Source organism: Notamacropus eugenii, chromosome 7, assembly GCF_028372415.1.
Source record: "Notamacropus eugenii isolate mMacEug1 chromosome 7, mMacEug1.pri_v2, whole genome shotgun sequence".
Taxonomy (NCBI): Eukaryota; Metazoa; Chordata; class Mammalia; order Diprotodontia; family Macropodidae; genus Notamacropus; species Notamacropus eugenii.
This window is the reverse complement of record NC_092878.1, coordinates 12410088-12430742: the sequence shown is the minus strand read 5'-3', so window position 1 is coordinate 12430742 and position 20655 is coordinate 12410088. Positions and strand designations below refer to the sequence as shown.

General features: G+C 39.9%; 1 protein-coding gene across 3 annotated transcripts; it reads right to left on the bottom strand.

Moving 5' to 3' along the window:
• Nucleotides 1-92: 92 nt before the first annotated feature.
• Nucleotides 93-20356, bottom strand: METTL3 (methyltransferase 3, N6-adenosine-methyltransferase complex catalytic subunit). Of its 3 annotated transcripts, none has more exons than XR_011970436.1 (11): nucleotides 20103-20339; nucleotides 4679-4896; nucleotides 4187-4591; nucleotides 3559-3734; nucleotides 2654-2870; nucleotides 2247-2434; nucleotides 1976-2014; nucleotides 1705-1813; nucleotides 1504-1569; nucleotides 1272-1404; nucleotides 93-409 (listed from the first exon to the last, which is right to left on the bottom strand). XR_011970436.1 is itself a non-coding variant. In XM_072624080.1 (11 exons), exons 1-11 carry the CDS (start codon nucleotides 20200-20202, stop codon nucleotides 298-300), a joined length of 1743 nt encoding a protein of 580 aa, XP_072480181.1. In that variant the 5' UTR covers nucleotides 20203-20356; the 3' UTR covers nucleotides 93-297. The 3 variants fall into 3 exon arrangements, 2 of the variants coding, with proteins under 2 accessions (XP_072480181.1, XP_072480182.1); XM_072624080.1 differs by having other exon boundaries at nucleotides 1272-1384; nucleotides 20103-20356; XM_072624081.1 differs by lacking the exon at nucleotides 1504-1569 and having other exon boundaries at nucleotides 157-409; nucleotides 1272-1384.
• Between the last annotated feature and the right edge of the window lie 299 nt (nucleotides 20357-20655).

The following is a 20655-nucleotide window of genomic DNA, read 5'->3' as shown; positions in this document are numbered from 1 at the left end:
GGTCCTTAAATAAAGGCCAGGTTAAGTAATCCAGTGGTATGTTTTCACTTGTTAACCATTCTGAAAAAAAAGTACAGTAGAGTAAACGCTGGTGTTCGTTCCTTTTCTATATTCTATATGTATTATTAGTTACTAATTATGGCTGTAGCCCATACATAGAATTTTGCAGTCCTATTTTATTTAAAAAGATATCCCTTCCCCCTTCCTTCCCCAAAAGAAGTCTGTTTCGGTCCACAAGGCAGTAATTACAGCAGACATTTGTAGGGCTGCTTAACTATCCAGGAGAAGAAAGTACTTCTACATATTCTTAGGTTTGGAGATAATGCCATCAGGATACCGTTGCTTGAACCTGGCAACCACATCTGGATCAAGCAGGTGAATCCCATCAAGTTGGTTCCCAAGGGTGATCCTGAAAGTAAGGAGTAGCAATGAAAGTTAGCATAACTACAGACCCAACTTGTAGACTTACTACAAGGTCAAAGAGTTGAAGTTAGAAGGAACCATAGAGTCTATGTCTAGACCAAGAGTTTTAAAGAACTTTATTTTGTGTAATAGACTGTTCTGCAGAATAACGCTATTAAATACATAAAATATATTGGATTAGAAAAGGAACCAGTGATAGTTATCAAAATATTTAAAAAATAAGCTCAAAGATTAAGAAGCCCTGATGTAATCCATAAGCACTTGCTTTAACTGATACTATCAAAGGGAAATATGGTCCTTTTCCCCCTGCCATTTTTGCTCAAGATTCCCAGACCACTTGCTACCACAAGTAGCAAAACCACCTGGTACTGACTAAGAAACAGAGTAGTAGATCAGTGGAAGAGGTTAGGTACACAAGACAGTTCAATGACTATGCTAATGTACTGTTTGGGCTACAGGCTTAGATACATGTACATTAGTTTTGAGCTCAAAAGTTAGAAGTGCTTATTTCAGCACACAGAAGACATGCTCATAAATGTCTTAATGTCTAGATCTCTTAATATGTTCATTGCTGTAACTAGAAATACTTCAGAAAGTGGTGACTGAAATACTGACTGTAGTTTAGACTCTCTGGGAAGGGGGTTTGGTGCACCCAACCAAACTCGCTCCCCTCTGAACATTAAAGGGACTACATCCTTCACAACCACAAGGGGGCAGAATGCCCCCACCAAACAGGTGGCAGTCACATGCCCAAGAGATAGGATGGAAGTGGAAGAAGCTATGTTAGTTTTTGGTCCACAATCCAAGGGGATTGTTATCTCAGGTCAGCTTCTGGCTGAGAGCCTTACCAGTTGGGCTGTACATTGTGTGGTCGTCCAAATAACTCAATTTTGCGGGTCCCAGGGGATAGCCTCTCTATCATTCCATAGATTTCATCTGGTTTGTGGCTGGTGGAGCGAACCTGAAAAACAAAGGTCATAGCTGCTTTTAAATTAACAATATTTCTACAATGAAATGAGATATTGAAGAATTCACCATTGAGAGGAAAAAGCAGAATGCTTTGGGGATTTAAGTACTTACCTCAGCTACAATCACTTCACAATCTAGGCCTCGGTTGAAGCCCTGAGGATTTCCCTTGACACCAACCTGGCCACCATAGAGAAAGAGAATGCACTATATATAACACCTGAAGCTTCTGCTACCACACTGCACCTCAATAAGAAATGAAACTATTGTTCCCTTGTCATCCTATCGAATTAGCTAGTTCCCACAGTGACTTACCAAACAATGCTCCTTCCCATGGTTTAGCCAGTGGCCTGTGCGCCCTGTTCGGATGATACGTTGCAACTGATTTGTTTTCACCCAGATAATCTCATCTACTCGTTCATACCTAAGGGAAATAAAAGAATAAATACATACTAGTTAGGCTTCCAAATTCTGCAAGGACAGTATCACCAATAAAAGTGATAGGAAAAAAAGAAACTGGAAAATTCTTGGAGATAATGATATGGAGTTCTATCCTTCAAGAAACAACATACTGATAGTAACTCACCCCCAGAGGTTCAGACATTCTCTGCCCAGCTCCATGGCTCTAGGGAGGAAGTAAGGGACAATTAATTATCATCACTGCCTCTTTCCTCCCTCTGAGGAATCTATAAACAAAACTAGGAATGGGGTGAGTCAAGGTTCAAGTAAGATGGGTTAACGCTGTCATAAGCTTAATAGCAGAACTAGGAAGACAATTCTGGATCTTACTTTTTCCACTCAGTACTTTTATGCCATAACTCTGCACTTTCATGTCCCTGAAACTGGAATGTGCATACCTGCCTGTGACCCAGAGAAAGAGAAAGCCATCATCCTGAAGCACTGGGATGTTGAGTCTTCGCATCTCATCATCTGTTAGGGTACCATATGGCAACTCCATGTGAATATCCCAGGGTGGGTCAGCCATTACCACTGCAAACTTCCCCAAGATGCTCACATCCAAGTAGCGGATATCACAACAGATCCACTGTGTGGGAGGTAAACTAGTAAAATTCATCCAATCCAAAAGTAAAATTCATCTCCAATCCCTCATCTCTAATTATCCTTCTAGCCCACTGTAAATACTACCCCATTCCTAATAAGTAGGGCAACCTACTGCAGCTTAGCCCTTTCTACAACTTTGGTTTTCTCCTACATAAACACCACTGGAATTGGGCTCAGGATTTCTGGGAGAAGAGAGTGATACCTGGGGTGGGAAGAGTCGATCCACGCTGGAGTCGGTACCAACACCTTGTGTAAGGGCCAGTTCCTGACTAGGGGGGTGGTCCGAGCCGCCAGGGGCTTCAGCATCTATGCAGGCATCAATCTCATAATGTACATACTTGCAAGTGTCCATGTGGAAGCAGGTGTTGAGGAAGGAACAGTCACCTAATGATTCATCTGTATGTTTATTGATGATTCGCCTGTGGAGATAAAAGCAGAGAATTCAGAGCTGCCCAGAAGAAGTAAACTACCTCAGCACCTGATTCTACAATGCAGATCTGATATACTACAGGTAGCAAATCTTTTCTCATAAGATTTGCAAGGCCAGTCCTCCTTATTCTCATTAAAATTTCTTTCTCTACCACTAGGTAAAGCTTTGGGGAAGGAAGGATGATGGCAAATAATATAAGATGATGTGATCAAAATTTTAAAAAAGCTCTATTCTACTCCTCTCCAAATTAGCTTTTTTATCACGAAAGCAGGAGGAAAATACCCTCTGGTTAAAGAAAAGTTTAAAGACAATCCAATCAGGCACAGACTTTGTATAGGTTCCTGTCTTTTTTTTTCCCTGTGAAGTTATACTTCTTTTAAAGAAGTATGTCAGTGGGATTTAGAAAACACCTAATGCTTTCTTGTTCTAGGAAGGAAGATATAAAAACAGCATTTTAATCTATCAGTTCCATTTGAGAGAGCAGCAGGTACTCCTTCCTAGGGAAGATTGTATCTCTGTATGGAGGCAAGACCACTCACTCTTTCTGAAATATCTATTCAAATATCAGGTGACAGGATAAGAGAAGAATCCCCATGGTTTTGGAGGGGATTTATGCCCAAAGGGAATAAATGCCTATTCCTAGGGGGCCACCCCACCCTTTCCCCTCTCAAAAAGACCTGAAATGCAACTTGCGGCAAGGTCGGTCAGCATCACTAGCCTTCATGCACTCTTCTTTGGTGCCATAGTCACAGAACTCTTGTACCTGGGCCCGTCCTCTTGAGCGGAACTTCTCCACAATGGACTGTTCCTTGGCTGTTGTTGTATTTAGCAGCTCCAAAATCTCTTGACTTACCTATAACAAAGGAAGCCTAAAACCTAAGAGGTTCTTCATGTAGACCTTACCAGCTTCTTCATAAACACCTCTACATATGCTACCTGCTCTTATGGCCCTTGGGAGAGGGAAGGACAAACTGGAAAGTATGTGACTTGCTACAGAGCAGAACGAAGAGAATCCTTATCTAAGACCTGGACAGACCTGGCCTGTAAGATGGCTTTTGGGCTCAAACTAGAAGGCAAAAGTTTTGACTTCCTGTTCTAATCATTTAAGTTGTCTTTCGCCCAGGAATTAAAACAAAACAAAAAAAGAATCAATGATCCTTGGATCCCTTTCCCTGGATCTTCCTCATTCCTATTCTCCCACTTAAGCACTTTTCTTGGGCTACCTGTAACACTTGTCCACATATAGTCTTCACCTTAATTTTTCTTTATTTAGGTTTTTCTATCGCCACCACTTCCATTCCTAACCTTCTTGCTCTGCTGCTCCTTGGTAGACTGTTGATTCAAGAGACTCTCAATTTCCAGATCTACATCGGAAGCAGCATGTTTCCGTGACTTTTTGGCTGGCTCTTTGGCTGGCTCAGAGGCTGAGGAGGCCAGACCAGAGGCTGAGGAGCTGGCAAACGTAGTAGCTGTGGTAGGGTCTTGCTCTGCCCGCCGCTTCTGCCCTGTGCTGGCCCCTGCCACCTCCCCAAGGCTCTTCTTCTCTGCCACAGCCCCCATCATGGCTGAGAGCTTGGAATGGTCAGCATAGGTCACCAGGGTGGGGTGCGCATCATCTTGAAGAAGGCCTCGCTTTACTTCAATCAACTCTTGTGCTGCAAACTTCTGGAGAAGGCTTTCCACCCCATCTTGTGTTGCAGGGGCATCTGGCTGGGGAGGGGCAACAAGACACTGGCTATGAGCTGAAGAAAAGGGAAAGTGGGGGATCCCAGCCCTCTGTCACACAGATGTCATTACCGTAGAGATGGCAAGGCGGATGGACACAGCATCAGTGGGTAGTGTCAGCGCCAGGTCTGAGAGGTGGTGTAATAACTTCTTCTCCAGCTCAGGGTCTGTGGCGAGCTCTGGAGTTCCTGAAGCAGTACTGGGTTTAGGGCCACTTGAGGTGGGTGTCATAGGCACTGGACTGTCACTGCGAAACGTTGGTGAAAGCACTGCTTCTGGGTTCCGAGGATCTATAAAAAAGGAGCCAGGAAGGAGGGGTGAAGAGAAGAACATGGCAGGACTGAGAATAATATAACCACTGGCCACACGATATTTTAAAGTAAGTCTAAACGTAAGCCTCCCCAGAAATAACCTTTCCTCATGCCAAGACCTCTGACCAGGTCTATTAGGTTGACCTTTCTTTATTTCGGCTTTCATGGAACAGCCACTAAGCTTCCTAATCTTTTCCATAGGATGTCTTGTGAGTTCCCTCCAAAAGTCTTCTCCAAAACTCCACATCAGTTAATAAACTAATTAAGGCACAATACATGGATGTACATTTCTCTACTTTTTATCTTCAGGGTCACCTTTTGATTTAGATGGCATTAAACAACAGTTCAAAGATGACAGAAGTTCCTAAAAGCTAGGGCTAGTTTACCTTCTTGAGTTAGGAAGAACTAGTTTTCTTGGAGCCATGTCACTGTCATAAGGGAGAACTTTCAGGAGGTAGGACTTTGAAATGGACTATTCTGCCTCATGAATTTTTATCTAATTAAAATGGAAAAGAAACAATTTTCCTGAAGCCCACTAAATCTCTAAGAATGTTTCCTGTCGGTGAGTCTGGTACTTTTCTTTTCCCACTACTTCTTTCCTATTCCTCTCCAGGATGCTATCCAGTCTCAACTGGGCTGTAACCCCTTTTGACTCTTCACTGATCAACTATCACATTCCACAGCAGATGCTCCAAATATTTTCTCCAACATTCCCCCCCCTTTCCCCAGCCAACTCCCAAGAAATGATACTGCCTTATATTTCATACACCAGAAAGTGGAAACAATCCATTGAGAACTCCCCTTCCTCCCCAGTTCTACAATTCAAATCACTGCAGCATCACCTTCCATTCTCTTCTTTGCTACAGTACTGAAGGACAAGGTAGGTGGTCCTTCCCTTTGCCAATGTCAACCTCTCTACCAGGAGGGAAAGGGGATCAAGGTAGTTTGCCCCTTCTGTTATCCTGCACTCACTCACTGTGATGTTCAATCTCCTTATGCACTGGCTCCTTCCCAGTTGCCTATAAATATGCTCAGACCTCATCCACACTTCAAAACAAAATCTATTTATTTGAATGTACCATTTCTTTTGTCCTCTCATTCCTCTTCATATTCAAATTCCTAGAAAAAACCACTTCTGCTTTCTCACATCTCAGTTCCTAATAATCTGTTTTCCCTCCTCATCATTAACCAAAATTGCCCTCTCCAAGGTCCCTAATAATATTTATTGCTAAATCCAATAAATTTCCCAGCGCTCATCCTTCTTGATATCGCTAGCATTTTATACTGCTGACCACCTCATGGATATTCTCTGCTCAGGTTTTCATGGCACTGCTTTTGTGGGTCTCTTCTTACCTGTCTGCCTAATCTCACTCTCCTTTGCAGGATCACTCTAATCAGGTATACCTCAGTCTGTTCCTCTTTTCTTCTTTCTACATTCTCTTAGTGATCTTCATCTTGTAGGTGACTCTCAGATCTACATATTCAACCCTAATTCCTCTCCCGAGCTCCAGGCCAACATTTCTAACTGCTCACTTAACATCTCTATGTGGATGTCCCATAAGCTTCTCAAACTTGATGTTTAAAACAAAACCCATAATCTTTCCACCAGCACCTACCACTCCTCCTAACTTCCCAATTTCTGTCAAGAGCACCATCGTTCTAGTCAACTAGATTTGCAACCAAGGAAGCATCCTTACCCCTTCCTTCTCACTAACCCAGCCTTGTAGATACCTCCTCACCATCTTTAGTGGCTCTCTTCTGTCCCTATTCCCACAACTACCTTAAATTCAGTCCCTCATCACTTTCCATTTGGATAATTAATAACTTTTTAATTGGTCTCCCTGATACTAGCCCCTCTCAATTCTTTCTCCATAGAGCTGCCAAATTGATTGTCCTAAAGTACAAGTCCAATTGTCCTTCCCTTGCTTAAGAAACTTCAGTTGTTCCCCAATGCCTTTCAGATAAAATATAAACTTGTATTTTAAAATTGAAAGACTTTTCCCCCACCTGGCTCCAGCTTATCTCCCTCACCTATCTAGCCACTATTCTCCTCATGCATGACACCTCCAGCTAAATTGGACTACATACATACATTCCATTCTAGCTCCTGTTTCTGTGCCTTTGCAAAAGCTGTCCCCCTCATATCTGGAATGTTTTCCCTCCTCAACTCCTCTTGGAACCCCAAGCTCCCTTCAGGGTTCAGCTCAAATGTCACCTCCAAGAGGCCCTTCTAGTTTCCCACAGTTGTTAATGCCCACCTCCCCAATCATTTTGTATTTGTGTATGTGGATCTGTGAACATCCTGTATCCTCCAAGTAGAATGTGAATTCCTCAAGGGCAGGGATTGTCACAGACTTACACTGCCCCCAATGCCTGAGCATACTGCCTGGCACATGGCAGGTTCTTACTAAATGCTTGTTGACTGATCTATATCTAAACAAAATAACGAATACTCTGTATAAGATTCTTACCAATGTATATTTCTGTAAAATAATATAGATCCAGTCTCATTACAGGTGGCTCCAAAGATCTTTTTTTTGTCATACTAAAATTTTTATGGAATTTATTTTAGTGAAATCTGAAAGTTTAATTGAAGGGAAACTTAACTCAGATATAAAAGATGTTCTGCTGATAGTGCTGCACCTTAAATATGGTCAGCCTCTTTGGTAAGCAGAATTTCACTTTCCTATTAACTGGTAAGAGTAAAGAGTTGTTTATTTTCACAGTTTTGTTTCTGGCAATACTGTCATTATGGTTTAGTCCTAGTAAAATAGAACAATGCATATAAAGTATATGAATTAAACTGATCCCTTCTCTCCCATAAAATATAAAAACTTGGCTAAGAAATAATCTTTTTTTCCTTGCACAACTGAGTCTAAACCAATGTAAAAGTCAACAAACTGAGAAAATACTGTTTGTAATGTTTTAAAAAGTGAGGCACTAAGCTAGTACAGTTCATGTAATCATGACAACCAGTGCAATCCTTCTTCATTTCTGCCTCTTGGAAGTTCTGATTTCCTTCAAGTTTCAATTCAAGTATCATCTTCTACAGGAAAGCCTGACCTGCATTCCACATCCCTCCTGCCCCAGCTGCTAGTGCCTTGCCTTCCAAAGGTTAACCCGCATTTATTTTGCATATATTCTTACACATCTACATGTTTCTCCCTATCAGAATGTAAGCTCCTTGAGAGCAGGGACTATTTCATGTTCACCTTTTTGTCTCTAGTACAGTGCCTGGCACACAGTAGCTATTAATAAATGCTTGTTGATTCATTCACCAAGGTTGGCCCTGCGGAGTTCAATCAAGCAACCAACCAGCAAGCATTTATGACCTACTATGTGCTAGGCCCTAGGGATTCAGAAACAAGTATGAAATGACCCTTCCCCTGCAGTGGTTTATATTCTAACAGAGGAGTTAACATGTACACATACAGAGCAGCTCCATGAGACTAGGAAATGCCTCCTGCAAAAGGTGGAATTGGAGCTGAGTCCTGAAGGAAGCCAGGGATTACAGTTAAGAAAAATGCCCCTCCCCCTCTTCTTTGAAGAGGTGAAGGTCTATCAGCGTAGAATACTGCATACAGAGTCAAACACAATGACAGAGTTGGCTGCTTTTACCCCCCACCCCCTTTCCTCAATAACCTTTGTTACAAAGGAGGGCTGAGGGAGTAAGGTAGGAGAAAAAGATACATTCAAAAATGAAGTTAACATAAAAACCAAAAAAAGTTAATAAAAACAAATGAAATTGCTGCAACAATTTCTGCATAAGATGAATGTGACGGAGTTCTATAAGAAATAACAAACGAACAAAAAAGAAGCTTGGAAATACCCGAACGCATGCTGACTGAGGTAAGCAGGGCCAAGAAAAAAGCTGATACAATGACTACCACAATGTATACAACTGAAAAACAATGTTGCAAAGTACAGAGAACAAGCATGGCTTCACAGAAGAGATATGAGAAGACTTTTTCCTCCGCGTCTGCGGAGGGGGGTGTGAGAAGAGATACACAGACACGGAACCGCTGCACGTGTTGCCGGATTTTTTTCAATGTATCCATCAGTTTTTGCCAGTTCTCCACCCCCTCCCCAGCAGCTTTTCTTAAAAAAAAAAAAAAATCTGTTACATGGGAGATGGGATGGAGAGGGAGGGAGATTTAGGAGATGTAAAAACGAAAGATGTCAATAAAACTGTATTTTAATAAAGAAACTCCTCTGTCCGAAAAAAGCAAAAAAACTTTCCGAAAGTCTGCCTTTCTACTTGAGTTCTCAGTCTAACTTGCTAGATCACAAGGATTTCTTAAAACTAACATTAGGCTAATAAAATGCAAATCACAATGACCCTGAGCAAACTGGCAAAGATGACAAGAGATGGGAATATTAAATGTTGGAGAAGTTGTACGAAGACAGGCACAGTCATGAATTGCTGGTGGTGCTGCGAATTCATATAATCAGTCTGGAAAGTAATTTAGAATTATGCGCATAAAGTGGCTAAAAAATATTTAGACCCTTTGACACAGAGAGTCCCCTCCTAGGCATATAACTCCAGAAGAAAAAAAGAAGAATGCTTTCCCATTCACCCAAATGTTTATAAATAGCACCTTTTGTGGCAGCAAGGAACTGAAAGCAAGACAAGGATCCATTGTTGGGATAACAGATAAACAAACTGTGGTACATGAATGTAATGAAATGTTATTGTGCTGCCAAAAAATGATGAATAAAATAATTACAGAAAGGCAAAGACTTATATGAATTGATGAAAAGTGAAATACACAGAGCCAGAAAACCAATACAATAAAGTAGAACCACCACAAAACAAATGAAACTCAAAGTGGTGAGGCTGTTTATAATGAAAATGCTTGGTCCCAAAGAAAAAAATATGAGAAGGCAACCTTTGCAGCCATTTCCTCTTCCTCTCTCAGAAAGGAGCGTCCTGTGGTTGCTCCAGGGCATGAAACACTGCATATAATACCAAATTTTAAAAAATATGTTGATTGATTTTGCTAAAAATTTCCCCCCCTCTTCCTCTTAAAAAAAAATTTTTTTTCTTTGTTATAAGTGAGAGTTCTTTGGGAGGGAAAATGATACAAAAGGAAATCATTTTTAAAAACTAAACTTGGTATTTTAGTGCTGATATGACTGTTTCTGGTCACGCCGAAATGTCCAGATGATTCTACCCATGGTGGAGGGGGAAGAGTTTAAATTGATGTTGAATAACTGGGTCCATCACAACATTATGAACATTCTAAATTTTCACTTGATGTCAGAGGTAGATCACATTTTATCTAGACAATATTTTTCTTAATATGCATTCATATTTTTGAGTAGACAATGTCTAACATGATATTGATGTTCTTGGCATTAACTTACGTAGGCAATGGAGACCTATGCTTACTTAGGAAAATTTCTAATGTATTTTCATTGTTTCTGAAATCCTTTCCTGAGTCATGTACATATACAGTCATGTCATTCAGGTGTAAGAAATTTTAAAAAGGTATGAAAGATCTAAAAATTGTTAGAAACTATTGAGTTGTATATCATGATTTCAAAACTACAAAGTGAATTCTTGAGTGTCTTATCTTTACAACTGTCATCTAACCCCAAATCCTGTGTGGGAATAGTCTACTCAAACTGTCACAAATAATGATTCTTTAAACACTTTTCTCAAAGCTGCAGCTGTGAAACACCACCTTATTTTCCTGCCAAATATCCATTCTTTGTATGTGACTCTCATAAGAATGAAGAACAAGAATCTAAAGATTCAAAAGAGAGGAGTAACCTCTTCTGACTTTCCCATGACATCTATTATTACCAAATTCAAAACATGCAATCCCACATGTAAACTTGGCTGGATGATGGCTCTTTTAACTTAAATGAAACCCTTCATGTTGGCTGCTCTATTGACCGAAGACACTAACCAATTCTTTAGAGATGTTATTTGATTTCAAAACATTTATGAAACTATTCTACCCACAAATATATTTTAAGCACTATAATCAGATATTTTCTGAGGCCTATCTTTCATTACTGAAAAAAAACATTAATTTTTATTTTAACTTGAATGTCAATGAATTTAAAATGTGCCATTAAAAATAATTTCTTATATATCCTGTTGATGCCATCAACTACTAATTTGATTTCATTTTAGAAACAAGAATTATAAGAATATTTCTTTCTCCAACATCTTTTTGACTTGTATTACTTAATATGAGGATCAAAGAGCTCTTTACAAATTAATCATTATTTCCTAATGGAAGCAAGAGTCCAAGAAATAATCCATGCCAACCAACGAATACTGAAAATCTGTTGTCAATCTTTTCCCTTTGGAAATCTGATCAATCATTTGCATTTCAGTACTACTATCTTAATTTGTATTATCCTCACAGAATTCTGGATGGGAATTAGAAAGTTATTATCTCTCCTGTTTCCTTTATTTGCATTCAGGACTGAAAGGAAAGAAGGCTTCTTTTCCGGTTATACATACACACACACACACACACGCATATATATATATGAATATGTACATATGCATGTAAACATTCCTAACAATCAGGTAATAACATTCCATTAATGAATTTCATTCATCTAAACATGTGAGTGTCCATATGTGACTCACTGGTCTAATAATTTCTACTCAATCTAATAATTAACATGTTGCCAAAATTACCTAACACCATTAAATTATGTTTGTACTTATCTTTTACACCAAGATTAACTTAAAACAACACCAACACCCTTTTGATGTGCTAAGAGATCCAACAAAATTAGTTAAATCAGTAAATCATTAAGTTCAGCGCAAAAATGTAAATACTGGAAATCTATAAGTCAGTGTATATGAACCTCTGAAATAACTGAATAGGCATTTATGTTATATATTAAGCGTATAGCAGCAAAGAGGGTCTTTTAATCTAAGATAATAATAAAGCCAAAGATATGATTTTCTACCTTTAAAATGAAATGCAGATTTTCATCACATTATCAAAAGAAAATTATTTTATTTCAAAAGATTTACTAAGATAATACATAGAAAAAAGCTCCCACCTCATAAATTTCATTCATATGGGGAGCTTAAACAGTTTTCAAAAGAAAGAATATCTGTGCAGGCCTACGATCATAACATTTTTTGTTTGTGAGCCAGCTGAATTTTTGTGGTAGTAGAAAGTAAAAGTAAAAAAAAAAGGAAAATTAAAAAGTAAAATTTGCAGTAAAAGGCCCTGGTTGTCAGAGCTTGGACAAATTATCTCACCTGCTGGAATCTCAGTTTCTTCATCTGTAAAATGAAAGAGTTGTACTAGATATCTAAAGTTAGGATTTTTTTCTTATCTAAATTCAGGATTTTATGACCCTACCTGTTTCTCTGTATTTAGTTCTACTAAGCAAGCAAGACAGTTTGTAAAACTAAAAATATTGTGTTGGGCCAATTATATTTCCTTCTATTATAAGGAAACATCATGTAGAGAATTTAAAAATTTATTAAAGCTTCTGATTACTTACAAGGCATTTTTTATCAATACGTTACAGAACACACACTTTAAAGGTTATGTGAGTACTGCTTTCAACAGTGCAAACTAATCCCTTCGTGCATTTTCATTTCTATGAATTCTGTTCACATCTTCCCATAAATCCTCAGTAAGGGTCATCTCAGCATGCTGGAAGTAAGGAACCTTACATGTTTTGACTTTATTTAGAGCGTGTAACCTAGATGTCCACTGATTATTTAGCTCTCAGTACATAACTATCCTACCTCCTTTTCTGTTTATCTATCTCTGAATACATCCTTTTCACTGTTTCTTCTGGTCAGTTCTTTACTGGGAACACACTACAGCCTACTCATGGCTCCCCTGCCCTGCCCTACAAACACCACAACGGGCCTCTCTACTGCCCTTTGGGTGATGTGCATATTTAATTCTTTAGGGACTGGTATTCCATGACCAATAGTCAGTCAACAAGCATTTAATAATGTGGCAGGCACCGTGCTATGCGGTGGGAATACACACACAACAGCACCACGAAGAATACTGACATTAAAAGGATAGGTCATTTTTTCAGGGAAAAGCTTGGAGTCATTAAAAGCATTGCACAATTTCTGAAAGGCAATCCAGTTCATTCTGCTCCTCTTTGATGCTGGGCCAAGTTTGCTGTCCAGTCACTACGTCTGGCCATCATAAATGCACCGAGGAACCAGTCCTACAGGTTGGACAGCTAACCACAGGGGTGATGGTTCCCAAACTTTCTCAGACCTCTCTCCTTAATCTCTATCTTCTCTTTCCTCTGTCCTCTCCTGTTCCTGCCTTTTCTTCTTTCTTCTTTGTACTGATATCTTTGTTTCTGTAACACCTTCATTTCCCAACATATTCCTCCTTCCTTTCCTAAGAAAGTCACCCCTTCTAATAAAAAGTAAAAAAAGAAAAGAAAAACTACCCAGCACATAGACCATGTTTTGATAGGATGTGTCATATTTCCCATCCACAGTCAAAATAACTGTAATGAAAGGAGGGAGGTGTAATTTCTTAACTATTCTCTGGAGCCAGTTTGATCGTTACAACTACAGTATTTAGTTTTCGTCCTATTTATATTATCACAGTCATCGTGTATATTGTGTTTCACTTTGTACTTCTTCCTGAGGCATCCTATGCTTCTCTGAATTCTTCAGTCATTACTTTTTATGATACAGTAATGTTTCATTACAACCACATGCACAATTTGATCATCATCTTCTTTGTTTCCAGTTCTTTCCTATCTATAGACTCTTTTTAAAAAAACAATTATTTGGGGCAGCTAGGTGGTGCAGTGAACAGAACACCAGCCCTGTACTCAGGAGGATCTGAGTTCAAATATGGCCTCAATCTCAGCTGTGAGATCTTGGGCTAGTCACTTAACTCCAACTGCCTTGCCTTCTCCCCTCCAAAAAAAAAAGACAAAAAAAATCAATTATTGGAACACAAGGTCTAGAATACCAAGATTAATAATGAAAAAAATGAAAGGGGAGTCTATCAGTATCATATCTCAAAACAACTTTGAAAGATTTTAGAACTGTCATCAAGTCAATAACAGGCCATGAATCCAGAAAAATGAAGATGAAATACAAGTCTGGCCAATGTGGAAATTTTTATTGCAGGGTCTATGCATGTTTATGATCCACATTGTGTTTTTTCTTTTCTTTTTTAATGGGGGAGGAGGAGGATCAGATTATAAATGCATGCAAAAATTAATACATTTGTTTTTAAAATAAATATTACTAATCACTTTTGATTAGAGAGATGCAAATCAAAACACCTCTGAGGTATTACATCACACCTATTAGACTGGCAAATATGACAGAACAGAAAAATGATAAATGCTGGAGAGGATGTGGGAGAGTTGGAACACTAATTCATTGTTGGTGGAGCTGTGAGCTCATCCAACCATTCTGGAGAGCGGTTTGGAACTATGCCCAAAGGGCTACAAAAATGAGCATACCTTTTGACCCAGTAATATTGCTTCTAGGACTGTATCCCCAACAGATCATAAAAATGGGAAAGGGTCCCACATGTACAAAAATATTTATAGCAGCACTCTTTGTAGTGGCCAAAAACTGGAAATCAAGGGGATGCCCATCAATTGGGGAATGGCTGAACACATTATGGTATATGAATATGATGGAATACTATTGTGCTATAAGAAATGATGAACAGGAAGACTTCAAAGAGGCCTGGAAGGACTTATATGATCTGATGCTGAGTGAAAGGAGCAGAACCAGGAGAATTTTGTGCACAGCAACGACCACAGTGTGCAAGAGGTTTTTCTGGTAGACTTGGATCTTCACTGCAATGAAAGGACATAAAAATAAATAAAAAATTCCCAATGGTCTTCTAAGGCAAAATGCCTTCCACATCCAGAGAAAGAACTATGGAATTCAATCACAAAATGTAGCAGATAATTTATTTGTGTGTGTGTGTGTGTATTATGTTTTGGTTTGTTATATGATTTCTCCCATTTATTTTAGTTCTTCTACACAGCATGACTATAATGAAAATGTATTCAATAGGAATGTATGTGTAGATCCTATATAGAATTGTATGTCATCTTGGGGAGGAGGGAGGGGGAAAAAATCTAAGTTTCATGGTCCTGATTGCAGAACACTAAAAATAAATAAAAAGAATATATATATAAAACAAGAGAAAAAAATAAAATAAATGTTACTAACATCTTCTTTGCAGCACCTAAACTTTCTCTTTCACAGAGAGTCACGTCCTTTAACAGATTTTTTTAAGTTTCACAAAAACCAACACTACATGGGAGAAGTCTGACGTTATATGAAACATTTCACACTTGTGGATCTTTCACCTCTGCAAAGGAGTAGAAATGTGTCTTCTCATGTCTTTTCTTTGGGGCCAGGCTTGGGTTTATTTTTTGTTGGTAATTTTGCAACGTTTTCTTTAGAAGGATAAAGCCTCAATGTAATAACAAGAGCACTGACTGTGTGAGAGTCTGAGGACCTAGTTTAGAAAATTCATTCTATTTACTTCCCATGTGACCTTGGAGGAACTACTTAAAAGCCTCAAGGTCTGACTTTTTCATCTCTAAAATGAGTGGGTTGGACTAGTCAAACTCATTAAAGTTAATCATCCTAATTACAGTCATAGCAGCTGGTTCAATTTGTATATGCAGCACCCCACACCAATGGGGACTGCGATGTGTCAGAAAGAACAATAAATGATTACGCAGAGCACAACTTAAAATATTCTCAAACTACTGATTCTGTCCAGGACATTAGAGGCTTAAATTCAAAGAAATGGTTTTCAGTAGCTTACTTCTCAACACAAAGGACACACAGAATGATGTTTCTGAATGCATTAAAAAGCACTCATTAAATGCTTACTGTGTACAAAGTACTCTGTTAAGCACTGGGGATATAAAGAGAAAAACATGAGAACTGCTGTTCTCAAGGACCTCACATTCTACTGGGGGAGACCGTACATCTAGGTGGTTTCATCTACGTCAGATGATAATGCTTAAAGCTATTTCCATAGAAAAATTCTGATGTTGACCCATCTGACAGCTCCAAGTACTTTTTATGAGAATCAGCCATAACTGCCAACAACATTTAATGATGATCAATGACTTTTCCATTTTTTGGGAGGTGGAATCCTACATTTTTATTCTTGAATACGCTTGGAATAACGTTAGTTGAGCTTTCTCTAAATTGGTTTTACATACCAATGCTTTTCTCTTTTTATAAAATGATACTGCTCATAATCATTTATCATTCTTCCTTGCAAGGTCAAGGACAAACTTGCATCCAAATTCGGTTAGCTGTGGCAGTCATCTCTCTCCACTCTGTAATTAAGTTATGTATTTGCGGATCGTGGTGCTTTCTGTGCTCAGTTTTCTTGGGGTAATTAATTGACATTGGTTACTCTCTGGGATAAAATTATTAAAGTTATTATTGATGTCAATTCTGTTGTTTATTTCTCATTTAAAAATTTCCAACAATTTGTTTAAATTATTGTAGCTTAGCTGTGTGCCATATCTTTTTCTCATTTTTATTTCTTCTGCTGCTGCTCCTTACAAAATCTGATCTTTGCTCTGACAACTCTATGTTATAGACTGTCTAGAGATAGCTGTAGGAGAATACCTAAATCAAGAACAAGTCTTTTCCTATTTGGGAAAATGCAGGAAATTTCATCCTTGCCACATCTGATGCCTACCAATTCTTTTTCTGAAATATTCATGATCTAGAGGTGTGACCCTTCTATAGTTACAAGATCCCTCTAATTTCTTTCTCCTGGAATATATTTTCACATATCCTTCTCTTCCATCTTTTGCTATCTTTCCACTGAAGTCACTAAGTAGCATGCTGAATTGATCTGGAGAGATTTATCTAATTCTTTGTAGAATTTCTCTACCACTTTGTCCTCAGAAAAAAAAATGCTGGTATGGAAGAGTCTTCTTGCAAATGCTTATCATTAGTATTGACTTAAGAAAAATCTCACCACCTGCTTTCTCCATCAAGGATGGGGGAACCACTAATCTTGGACCTTAATTAAAAAAAAAATTTTTTTTTCACTGATGCTGTATGTTTGAAAGCCAAGGAATGCCACAATTTCTGAAAAATCAAAATGGCACAGCATTCAACAGGCAACGGAGAGACATGTTATGGCATAAGCATACAGCACATTACCAATCATGGTTTGAGTGCAAGAAGTGGTATAAAAAGACATTATTTTGGAAGAATATGATGGGAGAACGGAGGGAATCAGTCACATAGTGAGAGCAGGGGTCTGTATCATAAGGAACGATGAATATGAAGAATTCAAAGAAATATGGAAAGGCCAATTCAACAAATATTTATCAACATCTAGTATATATGAGGCACCAACTAAGTGCTAGAAATAGAAAGAAAAAACTGGCTTAGTTTGGGGATAAAATATGCACACGATAGGTAAACAGAAGATATCAACAGAGTAATTTCAAGAGGGGGTTGGATCAGAAAAGACCTCAGATAGGAGATAGCACTTGAGCTGTGTTCTGAATAAAGCTGAGGTCTTTTTAAGGCAGAGATAAGGAGGAAATACTCATAGGGGACCAACCATACAAAGGCAAGGTGTTGAAATATAGTTTCTCACATACAAAGAACAATTTGTAAGTTAGTTTGATGGGAACGAAGAGTACGTGCAGAGAAGCAACAGGAAATAAGCCTGGAAAAGGAGAGAGGAGCTATACTGTAGAAGGCTTTAAATGCTTGGCTGGGAAGTTTATGTTTTAATGATTAAAGATTTTTATTGAGGATTTTTTAGTATGGGACTGATAAGATTCAATCTGTGTTTGAGATATATCATCTTGGTAGCTATGTGGAGGATGAAGAGACAGAATAGAGGAAACCAAGTGGCAAGCTATTGTAATAATCTAGATGAAAGGTGATGGGGATCTGAACTATGGTGGTCACTGTTGTTTGTCCCAAGAGTTGCGCAGTCATCGGCCTCACTTTTTCTTCCTGAGTCACTGAGGTCCAGTAGCAGAGAAGCGGATTGATATGAGAGGTTGTGGTAGTGGCAACTCACTGGAGATGGGCATTGAGGAAGAAGAAAGAATCAAAGATGACTCTGGAAGGTTTCAAACCTGGATAACTGGGAATTTAATGATTCTTCATCAGAAATAGTAAAATTTAAAGGAGGGGCAGTTAATTAGAAAATTTATAATAAATTCTCTTCTGGCCATTCTGAGTCTGAGATGCCCACAGAGATGCCCAACAGACACTTGGTAATGTAGGGTTTAGTTTAAGAGAAAGGTTCGGGCTGGATAAATAGACCTATATGAAAAGATGCAGAATGAAGACAGCCAAAGCAAAAGAAGAACTTAAACAACGACTGCAACAACGTTATGGGAATGGGAACAAATAGGAAACAAAACTCAAGACAAGACACAGTGGATAATGTTGTAACTCTCTTATTAAATTTAAATCTATTCAATAAACTCCAGTGACTCCTTATTACCTTCAGGATCAAATATAAAATCCTCTGTTTGGCTTTTAAAACCCTCCATAACCTAACCCCTCCCTACCTTTTCAGTCTTACATTTTACTCCCCTCCACAGACCATGCAATTCAGTGACACTGCCCTCCTTGGCATTCCTCAACAAGACACTCCATCTCCGACTCTATATTTTCTTTTTCCTTCAAATTTAAAGTTGCATTGATGTGTTCTGTCTTCAAATTACCTACATTTACAGATTATTCCCACTATGTGAGAAATCTCTTGGAAAAAGTGGAATAAAACTAAAAATGTGTTAAGTGGCCTTATTTGAAAGTTCAGGCACTATTTCACATCTGTAGCATTCTGCTGACTTTCTATTTAAAAAAAAAAATCCATTTGTTCTCCCTCTCCCATATCCATCCCATGGACAGAGAGCATATGCATAGCTATTTTTACATCATGCCTGGAATTCTCTCCATTTACATCTCTGGCTTCCGGCTTCCTTCAAGTCCCAGCTAAAGTCCCATCTTCTATGAGAAACGTTTCCAATCCCCTTTAATGCCAGTGCTTTCCTCTGATCTCCAGTTTATCCAGTACACAGCTTGTTCATACAATCATTTACATGTTATCTCCCTCAAGAGAACCTGAGCTTGGGGGCAGAGGACTTTTCCTCTTCTTTGTATCCCCAGCCCTTAGCAAGGTGCCTGGCACGTAATAAGTTCTTCAAAAATACTTGCTAACTGACAAAAACATTGATTCTTCCTTTCTTTTAATAAACAGCAAACTATTAGTGTGAAGTTTTATGGACGATTACAGTAAAATGATTGAGAGGATTGCATTTGGAGCCAGGGGACCTCAGTTTGGATACTAGGTCTGCTCCCTACTAGCTGTACGTGATCTTGGGCGAGGCAGTTCCCATCTCTTGTCCTCAGTCTCTGTGCCTCTGAGTTCTTTCCAACTCTAAATCTATGAGTCCACAGTCAAACGTCACATTTTATACTGTTTTCAGTATACAAAGGATCAAACGTTACAAAGGAATAAACTGTGAGTGTGGATTTGTATGATATAATGAAACAAAATTTATCAACAAAAAAATTAAAAATGTTAAAAAAATGGACAAACAGATAGCTTTGGTGCTACATTAGTATCCAGGCTGCACTAAAAGCCTTAGAGGAAGGCCTTCTGCAGGGGACTTACGGGAGGGCAAGGGCAAAAATATCACCAGAGAATAATAGCTAGCATTTGTACAGCACTTTAAGGATTGCAGAATCCTCTCCGTTTACATACCCCCAGGTATACGGGGACTCCGGCTACGTCACGCTGCCTTTCCTGGGGGTGTTCTCTACATTTTTAAGATGAAGAAACTGAGGCAATGGGGAAGTCAAATGACTTGCCTGGGGCCCCCAGGTAGCAAGCGTCTGGCAGGATGTTAGCACCTGAGCTCGTGTGGCCCTGGTTCTGTTCTGGTGCTCCAGCGCTTCGCCAGGCGGGTCTATATATGTAGATATATGTATGTGTGCGTGTGTATATGTATGTGTGTATACGTATATGTATACATATATACACACACATACACATACACACATATGTACATATACATATATGCACACACACACACAGCGGGCCGTTCCGGGTCCCCCGCCCCCGCCCCCGCGGGCCACCTGCTCACGTGACGCGCCCGGCCCGGCCCCGAGGCTGCCCCCCGGCTCGGGCCCTCCCGCGCCCGCTCCTCACCGAGGTGGCCTGAGTCCTGCTTCCGCCGCCGCTGCAGCCGCTCCCGCAGCGAGTCCAGCTGCTTCTTGTGGGCCTGGATGGAGCTCCACGTGTCGGACATCTTCGGGACCGGGGCGGCGAAGCTGCGGCCGCCCCTGCGCCTCCTCCCCGGCCAGGGCCGCCCGCAGCGGGAGGGCGGCGGGGAAACTTCACATGGACACCGGGGCCAAACAGGAAGAGCCCGGAGGCCGCGGGCGGCGCCATTTCCGCTTCCGCCCTCACTCGAAGCCCGAGCGGGAACGCTAGGAATCATGGGTCTAAGGCTCCATTTTCCTTTTTGGCGGCGTAAAATGCCGCGGCACCGGCGGGTACTGGCAACGTGAAGCCGAAGCGACCATGCTGGGAGTTGGCAGGAGGGCGGCCATGTTGATACAGCCGCATGGGCGGCCATGTTGGACGTTAGCGGAAGAGGGGCCATGTTAGTCACCTCGTTAGGAAGGCGGTCCGGAGGGTGAAAGGGTCCGAGGCCGGAGCGGGGACCCTGAGTTAGCACTAACGTCACCATAGCCTGGGA

Bases quoted from the DNA above. Each gene is read 5' to 3' on its own strand.
- METTL3 (XM_072624080.1), bottom strand. From the start codon at position 20,202: ATGTCCGACACGTGGAGCTCCATCCAGGCCCACAAGAAGCAGCTGGAC. The intron at 2,435-2,653 runs GTATCACTCTCT...CCTCCCACACAG, and splicing joins ATCGACTCTTCCCACCCCAG to TGGATCTGTTGTGATATCCG. The intron at 1,385-1,503 runs GTAAGTACTTAA...TTTGTTTTTCAG, and splicing joins GTGAAGTGATTGTAGCTGAG to GTTCGCTCCACCAGCCACAA.